Source organism: Crocuta crocuta, unplaced genomic scaffold (genome assembly GCF_008692635.1).
Source record: "Crocuta crocuta isolate KB4526 unplaced genomic scaffold, BGI_CrCroc_1.0 scaffold219, whole genome shotgun sequence".
NCBI classification, from domain to species: Eukaryota; Metazoa; Chordata; class Mammalia; order Carnivora; family Hyaenidae; genus Crocuta; species Crocuta crocuta.
This window is the reverse complement of record NW_027551572.1, coordinates 7,233,783-7,244,905: the sequence shown is the minus strand read 5'-3', so window position 1 is coordinate 7,244,905 and position 11,123 is coordinate 7,233,783. Positions and strand designations below refer to the sequence as shown.

At 40.0% G+C, this 11,123-nt stretch overlaps 1 protein-coding gene across 2 annotated transcripts in view; it reads right to left on the bottom strand.

Moving 5' to 3' along the window:
* Positions 1–8,179: 8,179 nt before the first annotated feature.
* Positions 8,180–11,123, bottom strand: part of CDCA7 (cell division cycle associated 7) — a 12,073-nt gene continuing 9,129 nt past the window's right edge. For both annotated transcript variants that reach the window (XM_077751119.1, XM_077751120.1), the window contains 3 exons: positions 10,430–10,579; positions 9,864–10,000; positions 8,180–9,291 (listed from right to left, as the gene is read on the bottom strand). In XM_077751119.1, the coding sequence (XP_077607245.1) occupies positions 9,261–9,291; positions 9,864–10,000; positions 10,430–10,579 (318 nt within the window). In that variant the 3' untranslated portion in view covers positions 8,180–9,260. The remainder of the gene's footprint in view (positions 9,292–9,863; positions 10,001–10,429; positions 10,580–11,123) is intronic.

The following is an 11,123-nucleotide window of genomic DNA, read 5'->3' as shown; positions in this document are numbered from 1 at the left end:
ATCATGCAGACAGATAAAATTTAGTTAATATCCTTCTCTCCCTCCCCAACACTGAAAAATAAGATAAATAGAATCTATCTCCATAATTTTACTTAGTCATTTAGTTCAGTAGCATCTGTTTATCATGATTTACAAGAATTTGGATGGCAATGAGAATTGCAGGAAACATTTGCATAAAGGAATTTTATTTACATATTTTTCCTCCTTAAGCACTAGGATACTCAAAATGGTCACGTCTTGGAGATTCAGGCAAGCTCCTGCAGTGATTATTACCTTTTAAAAAGCCATACTGTACGGTCTTCAAGAAGTGTTCAGAAACATTTACAGCTATTCAATTTAGAAGACAAACTTGAGGATCAGTCTATTAAAGAACATGTAATCAAATAAAAATAAGGCAAAATACTAGTTCCTGCTGAAACGGCTTGCCTACTAAGTAAGCAAGAAGAGAATACGACTTCCCTAGCATAAGCTCACAGAACAGTTTGTCCTTGGGTGTTTGAATAGGACCGAAAACCACTCTCCACCATATTTTTTTCGCTAAGGCTTTAAAGCTTAGTTCGGTGTTCATATGTTTAAGTATATTTCAGAATTCTTTGTATAATATTCTATGTCTAATAAAATTAGTTATGTTTCCTCTTCCTACACACACACATATAGTTACATAAAAGAGGCAAGACAGAAAAAAGTATGTAGTGAGTAATATCCTGCCATTTATCTGAGATGGCAAGAGGAGGGCCAAATATTTACACATATTTGCTTACATTTTTGAAAATCAAAGTACAAGACACCAAATTTTAAAAATGTTTACCTTGATAGGGGCGCCTGGGTGGCTTAGTCGGTAAGCGTCCGACTTTCGCTTAGGTCATGATCTCGCGGTTCGTGGGTTCGAGCCCCGCGTCGGGCTCTGTGCTGACTGCCAGCTCAGAGCCTGGAGCCTGTTTCAGTCTGTGACTCCCTCTCTCTCTGACCCTCCCCTGCTCACGCTGTCTCTCTCTCTCTCTCTCCTAGAAATAAATAAAACATTAAAAAAAAAAAATTTAAAAAATGTTTACCTTGATATAGAGAAGGGATCTGGGTGAAAGGACAGAAATATCATCTAGAGTCTCTAGAAACATCCTATTTTCTAAGCTTGACTTTGAAAATATGCAACTGTTTTTACATCATTATAAAACTGAATTAAATCCTCATTTTTTAAAAAGCAGTCTTTAAAATCAAAAGCAAAATAAAACAAATGGACCTCACAATGTATCGAGTTGATGACTTAACCACATAAAGAGGAACTGTTTGAAATGATCTCAAAAACAGTAATTTGTACCAAAGGACCTACTCTAAGGACCAAACCAAAAACATATTAAAATTGTTTTCAGTAATAGTATTGATATTTTAGTAATAATATTGGTACTATTCTGAAACCATATGTATGTATGTATAGAGTGATATTGCTACCATAGTAAATATATAAATAATAAGGTATATAGTTGCTTATATATAAGCACATTTATATAATTGTGTATATATGTATATATATAATACACAGATAAGTAGTAGATATACATGAAAGAAATCTGTTTTGAAAACAAAACAGCTTGGAGAAATGGTTGATTCCAGGTTTGGGGCAAAAAATGTATAAGGTAATCCTAAAGCATTTTGTCTTATTAGAAAACAACAACAAAAAAACTACCGAAAATCACTGGGGTCATATTAGTAGGATTCAGGAGTCTACATGAAGAGGCTCCCTCCCTCTCACTGGGCCAAAATTGGGCATCAATAAGAATAAGAACTGCAATGGCCTGAAACACATGAAATATCTGAAAAATTCAAGAAGTCATATGATACTTAAACAAAAGAAAACAAACAACAACAACCTCCCCCCGCCCCCCCAAACCTTGATAGGCACCACTGGAGGAAACTAAAAACCTAATTTTTGATTCTAAACACCGGTAAAAAAAAAAAATCAAGTCCTTAATATGTCTTTTCTGTACAAACTCTACCTCGGATAATTAAATCATGAGGGAATGTTTCCGGTTGCTTAATGAAGAAAGGAAGAGAGAATTTACAGGAAATGTTCATCAGTGGCCATGAACAATAAAAAAGGGATACAGCAGGGTAGTTAAGAGTCCTCTGAAGTCGGTACACAACATTAGCTACAAAGTATTATTGCATTTGAACCAGATCAACTTTCTAGATCCAACAGAGAAGACAGAGGAACATGTTAAATGACACCATGGGTTCGATTAGTAAAATGTGGAAATTAGTGAACTGGAAAATTCTACAGGAAAATTAGAATAAGCCGGAAGAGGGGAAAAAGAGAGAGGAAATGTATTAATTAAAAGAGATTTTGTATAAATAAAATAAAAGTTAAGACTTCTGAATTCAAATGCAAACAACTATATAAAAAGAGTGAGGGGGTAGGAGAGTGAAAATCTGAACTATCTGTATTTTGATATTTAGAAATCCTTGTTAACATTATGCAGGTATATCATTTTTATTATTTTTTTCTTAAAAAGAGTCATTATCTTTTAAAAATACTGAACCCTATATGAATGACCTATAATGTCTGGTGTTGTCTTTTTTTGTTGTTTTGTTTTTGAGAGAGAGAGAGAGAGCACAGAAGCAGGGAAGAGTGGGAGAGGGGAAGAGAGAGGGAGGGAGGGAGAGAGAGAGAGAGAGAGAGAGAGAGAGAGAGAGAATCCCAAGCAGGCTCTACATTCAGTGAGGAGCCCAAAGCAGAGCTCAATCCCAGGACCCTGGGATCATGACCCGAGCCAAAATCAAGAGTCAGACACTCAACCAACTGAGACACCCAGACACGCCTTTCTGTTTTACTTTTTACTCTTCTTTTTATTTAACTAATTTCTATATCCAATGCGGGGCTCAAACTCACAACCCTGAGATCAAGAGTCTCCTGCTCTTTCAACAGAGCCAACCAGACACCCCAATGTCTGGTATTTTCTTGTAAATAATTCAGTGGGTTGTGGGGAGTAAAGAAACACAGATGAAGCAGAATGCACCATTAGTTTATCATTGGTGTGTGCTCTTTTCAGCAGCACATACAGCTTATCATCGGTGAAGTTAGTGATGGGAATGGGGCGGGGCTCTCTTTTCTCTTAAAAAAAAAAAAAAAAGATTTCTTCTATGCACTCAATTTTTGCCACCAAAAGTTTTCCCCTCAACGCATGGTAACACTTGGAACTACTGTATCTATATCTATATTATCTTTCTATGGGTGTCTGTCTGGCTCAGTAGGAAGAACATGCAACTCTTGATCTTGAGGTTATAAATCTGAGCCTTTAAATTGACTATAGAGATTACTTAAAAAGAAAGAACTCTTACAAAAAGAGTTACCTTTTTGTAACTCAGTGTGTAGCTTATTTGTAGTTCAACAATAAAATACTTTATTCGGTAGAACAGAGGTATTCCTTCAAAGTTAGCATGATGAAGTAAATTATATTTTCCCATAGAAAAATACATAATTAGAAATACATATATTTAAATGAATTGACCATGGCAGTTTCACAGCAAGCTAAGTATTATCATATCATAAAGAAAAGTTATGCCTCATAGGAGTTAATGCTTTCAATGTTGGGATCTACTCATTATTTCTCCTTCGCCATAATTTTAGTTCCTTCTACCCAAACCTAAGGAAATATGCTGCTTGGGACATTCAACTCATCCTTTGATAAATATTTAAAAACATGTATTGAGTACCTACTACATGATAAGGGTATTTGGATCAAAGATGGCCTCCTTCTGAAGAACTTCATGGTCTTGTAATGGGAAAAACTAAAATAAACATATAACTATGGGTGGCAGGTATTACGTGTTATGATCAAGGCATGTTAGACAGTCTATCAGAAGTGTTCATGAGAGTGGTTAATATCTCTTTTCTCAGGCTAGGGGAACAAGCATGGGCTCTTCAGTCTTCAGAAGTTACTTAACCTCATGGAGTCTCCTAAACTCTAAAATACCTGCTATGGAAAACTAACTACATACTCTATTGAACACCGTGCCTTGCACCTAGGAGGTGCTCAACTAACTCTACAGTTTTTTCCCTTTGGCAAATACTTATAAGGTTGCATTGATGCAATCATGCATTACCAGCAGGTACTTTCATCTGACAATGAACACTTCCAATAAACTTCCTTAAATTCAAGGCACAGGATTATATAAAATGATGTTTCTTATTTGGACAGCTATGCACAGGTTGAGTTCCCCTAAGGTGAACCATCCCTCTTATTTAGCTGTCCAGTGAAATAGCTCCCCTCCTCTTCTCCCACCTGTGGGCTGCACCGTTTATTTCGAACCCTTGGCAGTTTAGGTCTCCAGATCAGCCACACACTCTCCAAAATTCCTAATCTACTATCTTCCTTCATCCGTTACTTTCTATAACTATTTTAACTCAAGATTTAGCCTTAACAATACTAACTATAGCGTTACTCCTAATAGCAAACGATTAACAATCCAGACACTCCAAGATTGGAAACTGTTTAAGTAAAATATGGACCATCCATATAAACAAATACTGTATAGCCATTTAAAATGTTTTGACATTGGGGAGACTGGGTGGCTCAGCTGGTTAAGTGTCCAACTTTGGCTAGGGTCGTGATCTCACCGTTCAGGAGTTCGAGCCCCATACCAGGCCATGCTGACAGTGCAGAGTCTGCTTTGGATTTTCTCTCCCTCTCTCTGCCCCTCCCCTGCTTGAGCATGCTCTCTCTTTCAAAATAAATTAATTAATTTAAAAAATAAAATGTTTTGACATTCATGGAGCACCTAGGTGGCTCAGTGGGTTGAGTGTCTGATTCTTGGTCTTGGGGTCATGAGTTCAAGCCTAATGCTGGGTGTGAAGGGTACTTAAAAATGTTTTGGGGCGCCTGGGTGGCTTAGTTGGTTGAGCGTCCAACTTTGACTCAGGTATTGATCTCACGGTCCCTGGGTTCAAGCCCCAAGTGGGGCTTTGCACTGACAGCATGCAGCCTGCTTTGGATTCTGTCTCCCTCTCTCTCTACCCTTCCCCACTTGTGCTGGTGCACTCTCTCTCTCAAAAATAAACATTAAAAAAATGTTTTGAACTCCTTAATGCTAAAAATGTTGTACATATAGTATAAATACTACCATATAAAACAAAACGCAAAGGAGATTGAAAAAAAAACCAAAGTGTTAGTGACTTGTAACCTTAAACGGTGTCTCCTTCGTTTCTTGCTCTTTCAAACAAGTCTTTCATCACTTGGATGTTATAATGGATGGAGGCCTCTACCTGGAACACGCCAATTTCTCTGTAGCCAAAGTCGATTTCTTACACATCCCTGAGCAGATTCCCCAGCTTCCCCCTGCCACTCCAAGCTTTAGTCCATCCTCCACTGCCTGAGCAACATCTCCTCTGGAAGTTCATGTCCCCTCATCTTCAGCCTTCCTCAACCCTGTAGTGACTTAAAAGGTCATCTACACACAAGGCTTTAATGCCCTGTGGTTAAAAGGATGTTGACAGCATCCTTGCTGGATGATCCAATACTTGGGTTTCTTCACTATCCTGGAGCACAGGAAGCCCTCAGCCCCCTCCCAGCCCCCGTCTCCCTCTTCAGCAGGGTTTTTGCAAAAGTCATCTCAGCCAGGCTTGCTTCAGGACCCAATGTACCCTTGTTCGCATGGACAGAATCTGATTAACACCTTCTGCTTTTCTAAGGCAGGCAAGCTCAGCTTAGTTTTAAAAGAAAAAAAAAAATAAAGGCCTCTTCCCTGGTCTAGCTCTGCCATTTTGGCTATGTGGCATTGGGCATTTTTCTCAACTTCTCTGGATTTACTTCCTCAACCTTCAGATACTACCTCACAAATGTGTGGTTAACATTAAGATAAAATAACATTTGCTCACCTTTTATTCTCCTTAGGACTCGCTATCACTCTTTTCTCAGAACCTAATACTTTGCAGCCACTCTTCAAAGCACTGAACTTTCTTACTCCATTCCCCTGGTATGCAAATAACGCAATTTTCTACCTGACCTTGAGCCATCAGGAGCTCCTTTTCACTTCTTTTGAAAGCAAAATAAAACACAAATATGCCCCAAGGCAACACTCCCTACTGCCTTTGCCCCTCTTCAGTATTAAACTACTGAAGTCTACCACAGTCTCTTTTTCATTCCTCAAGCCCTTGGTGTAAAGGTCAACCTCTGTAACCCAGGCTGGAGAGACAGACGTAAAGACAATTCCTGGAGCATAAATGTCATAAACTACTCTTTACACTGCTCTTCTCCCCTAATTGTCAAAACTTAAGTTCTCTCACCTTCTGCAATGAGCCAACACGATGATGGAAGTGGAGCAGAAGCAGCAGCGGACCTTCCGCAGGCTCGCCTACCGCCGCGTGGACCTTGACCATCTGCCGGAGCTGTGCCTCCGGCTCACATCCTGGCTCGGTACTGGCTGCTGAGGCGCCTGCGCAAGGCCCAGGGGGCGGGCCCGGAGGCTAAGGCGCACTTCCGGGAAGAACGATCACCTTGCCGGAGATGTTTGGCCACTACCCGGGCTAGTTCTCCGTCACCTGCAAGCCGGTGAAGTTGGGCCAGTCCGGCGGCATCAGGGCTCCTCACTACTTCCGCTTCATCCCTCTTGAAAGTAAATTGCTAGGTCAATAAAGGCACAGACTTCTCTTAAAACACAAATTCTTGGGGCGCCTGGGTGGTTCAGTTTGAGTGCCTGCTTTCAGTTCAGGTCATGATCTCGCAGCTCGGGAGTGCAAGCCGGACACGTGCTGGGAATCTGTCAGCGCAGAGCCCGCTTTGGATCCTCTGTCCTCCTCTCTCTGCCCCTCCTCCACTCGGGCCCTCCCCCAAGTAAAGCCACTGATCGGTATATTTTCTGTAAGAGGGAAGTCATTACAAAACCCATGGGCCCATCGGTGCTCTAAGTTGCCTTTTCCTGTCTTCATTCCTATTCAGAACTTCATTTTTAAGTTTTTCTCTTTGTTCCTCCACTAGACGGTAAATAGTTTAAGGGTTAAGTCTCAGAATCAGTTGTTACTAGTCACTATTCTTGAATGAAAAACCACATTAGTTCCATTTCATATTAAAACATGGGAACACCAAATATATCCCAAACAGCCAACCAATTTTACAAACTCCCCCAAATTTAGCCTTCCTAATTACATACCTAAAAGGGTTAGAGTACCATTTGGGTTAAGATTCCCAAGTTTATTAAAATACCCATTTCTTTTTGGATCTATCTAGAGTCTAGTTTAGTTGTATAACTTCATATAGCTTGATCATCTTCTCCTCAAATGAGTATGTAGGGGTATACAGGATTTCCAAGAGAAGTCTAGAGATTAAGTCACAAACCTCTAGTTAAGTGGCAAACATTTTAGGCTTTGTAAACCAGTGTCACATGCTTTTTTTCTACAACCCTCTAAAAATGTAAAGAACCTACTTAGTGCAACTGCCTATGAATATAGGCTACAGTAGATCTGGCCCATAGGCTGTAATTTGCCAACTATGGTCTAAAGCTGGGTTATGAGAGCTTTCAGACCATGTCTTGTCTTTGGCTTCTCTCAGTCCTAGAGCAAGCCTCAAAGTACAGCATGCCATAAATATTCAAATGGTTCCATGGAACATGGGACTCTTGATCTCAAGAGTTTTGAGTTCAAACCCCACACTGGGCATGGACCCTAGTTAAAGTAAATAAAACTTAAAATAAATAGGGGCACCTGGGTGGCTCAGTCTACTAAGTGTCTGACTTCAGGTCATCTCATGGTTCCTGAGTTCGAGCCCCACATTGGGCTCTGCACTGACAGTGCAGAGACTGCCTGGGGTTCTCTTTCTCCCTCTTTCTGCTCCCCCAACCCCTTGCTCTCTCTCAAAATAAATTAACTTTTTTTACAAATGACTGATAAAATCAAGCCAGGTATTCTGAAAGCACTGTTAGTTCTTGGGTTGGCAAATGGTGAAGGAAAACAATGTTGTAAAACTTCATGAGCACCCATTACTTTCTATCTGTAGCTGTCTCAGCTGATTTTCTGACACAGCAACTGGTTATATAACCAAACTAGGTCAAAAGAGTTGGCCCCTGACCTTCAGAAACTTAAGCCAAAAGGGAGACTCTATAGAAGGTAGAAATGGTCTTTTGTTTAAATATGAGAAGAAAATTAGATTCAGTGTAGTTAAGGTTATTAAAGAATAAAAGAAAACAGACAAGCTAGAATAAAACGTTTTATTATTAAAATAAAAAACTTTGTATAAAAGCATTACAGATCAAAAGCTCTATTTACATTTATTGATTCAATGTCCAATTAGGCATCAAACACTGAATGGCCATAGCACATGCAAAGAAATGGACACGGACACTTTGATTCCACCTCTACAAAACAATCTGACTAATGCAAAAAAGGGGTAGGGTAGGGGGTAGGGGCGACACATGAATTCTGCCCAGAAACTAAAAGGACAGAGATGTCAAGTTAAAAACTGTTGAAAGACACCCAATTCCAAAAAGGCACTTCTCATTGTTATAAAAGTGCTTTTTTAAAATCTGAACATGAACTCTGTGCCTAGTTTATAACTTCAAGCAAAAATTGCAAAGACTAGTATTCGTAGACTAGTATTAATAACAATTTTCCATGCAAAATGATCAGGAATTAATTTGAAACACGTTATGTAGGAACAGAAATGAACTTGGCAAATTACAATTGCACAATACATGGAATATTCTCATGAGAAGCATCCAAAATAATAATACTCCATTTTCCAATTACCCAATTTTTCCACATGGTTTTAAGACTTTAAGATTCTGTTAAAAAAGGTTAACTAGTATGAACAATAAATCATAAATCACACTCACTGCTTTTCTGTAAACAAGTTAGAGGGCTGTTCTCTGGAATTCAATTGATGTAGTTAGTTAACGTTACCTACTGTTTCTAAGTGCTTGGTTTTATGGGTGGATTCCAGGGTGATTTCAATGCCAATTAAATCAAACATGCTTTCATAGAATTGCTATTCAAAAGAATTCAGAAACAAAATGGTGGGAGGGAACCACTGGAAATAGAGGGGGATGGGATGGGGGGAAAAAGCAAAGGAGAAGCTGCAGGAGGGCATAGTACACCTGGCGATATACCTCCGTGATGCTCAGAAACACATGTGTGTTCAATGAGGACCTGGATTTGTGTTTCCTACAAAACAGACTGATGATCAATTCATAACTCCGGTTCCAATCACATGACCAAATCGAAAGCCTGAACTTGGAAGATTTGCACAGTGGAAGTCAGGTAGTGGATCTTCCAAATGCTATGCTTGCATTTCGAATTCCTGTTTCAGACTGAAAGAGAGAAGGATATGGTTTTCAACCTAAGAATTTTCTTTTGAAATCCTAATTCACTGTTTTAAAAATATTTTCATTGAGGGGTGCCTGGGTGGCTCAGTTGGTTTAAGTGTCCGACTCTTGATTTCGGCTCAGGTCATGATCTCAAGGTTTCTAAGTTCCAGCTCTGCCATCAGGCTCTGCACTGACAGTGTGGAGCCTGCTTGGGATTCTCTCTTCCTCTCTCCGCCCCTCCCTGACTCGCACTCTCTCCCTCTCACAAAAGAAATAAACTTTAAGAAAAATTATTTTAAAATGTTTTCATTGGTTATAAAACATACAGTCAAGTGCATACATCTGAAACATACAACTTGAATTTTTACAAACTCACACATATGTCATCACCACCCAGAAGATATAAAATGTCTCTAACATGCAGAAAGACTCCCGATGTGCCTCTTTCCGGTGAAACCCTGCAGTCCCCACCACCCAGAGATAACTGCTATTCTGACTTCTACCAACATCTTACTAAGATACGTAAGTGAATGTTGAAAATTTGGGTGTGGAGGAGAGAAAAACCAGCCATTTACCTTTTCAAGTAAGCATGCACGTTCCCAAAGCCATGGTATTTGGCTAAATACACAAGGACACCAGTTGCACACCGCCCATCTCGCTGCCGACAGAAACTGCAGTTGCAGATTCGGCGGCAAGGCGGGCAATACCAGTTCTGAAGGAGAATTGTGAAAAGGCACAGTTAAATCAAAGCTCACTTTCCTTTCCTTACTTATCCATTCCTCTTTAACCAAAGGTAGGTATCATCAATTGCGTTTAGATCTTTTTTAATTAATAGAAAAACCTTAATAGGATTAATTTCCATTCGTCATCCTGATGTTTTCTTAGGAAATGCAGCAGAAGCAGTTACACAGCAACTAGCAGGGGGAAATGGTCAGCGTCCCCTGAATGGCCCGGTCCCACAAACTCTGGGAAGGAGCTCAGCTCACACTTACTTAGCACCAACACTATGAATTCACTGGCCTCCCCTGAAATGTATGCCCCACAATAAGGGCTCAGTCCTCTCACGGATGCCCTCCTTCGGGCCTTTTTCAACTCGTGGCTGACCTTCAAGCCCACAGCACCACCCCTTCAAGGCACCTACTGGATCCAGCAGAGCATCCTTGACCTCTTCCCCATAACGGTTTCGAAGGCAGGGGCCGCAGAACTGGCCGCGAACACCCCAGCACTCTGGGTTTCTGCAGTTTGTTTTGGTATCAATAGTTTTCTGGCGGCATTGGTGGCAAGTAGATCCCTACGAGGAGGCAAATAAGATGGGAAAAAAAGGAACAAAATACTGCTTTCTGTATCGAGAAATGGCATAAAGAATGTCCTTTGTGGATGGAGTCTGACAATTTGTCTTTGAATCCTATTTCAAATCTACATACACAGGAGAAAAAAAAAAGAAAAAAAAATCTACATACACAGGTATATGCTAAGGGCATAAAAAGTATTTCAAGCATGGTGCTTTCATTCAATTAGCAGATGCTATTGTTAATATTATCAAAACTAGTTTTCTGCAGGAAAACATCTTATGCAAAGAAAAAAACCCCAAAAAACAACCCTACCCAAATCCTCTTGTATCTTTAGTATACACACACCATACACCTAGCACCTGTGTATGTAGTAAATATACGTTGAATCAATTTCTAAACTGAGAAAAGATCAACTGTTACCCAAGGCTTACTAAGCAAATACTACTACTACTGTAGATTAAGAGGTCTATATTCCAAGTATGCTAGCAAGCTCTTTCCTTATATGAAAACAAAACAACCCCCCCCCCCCACCCCGCCCCCGCC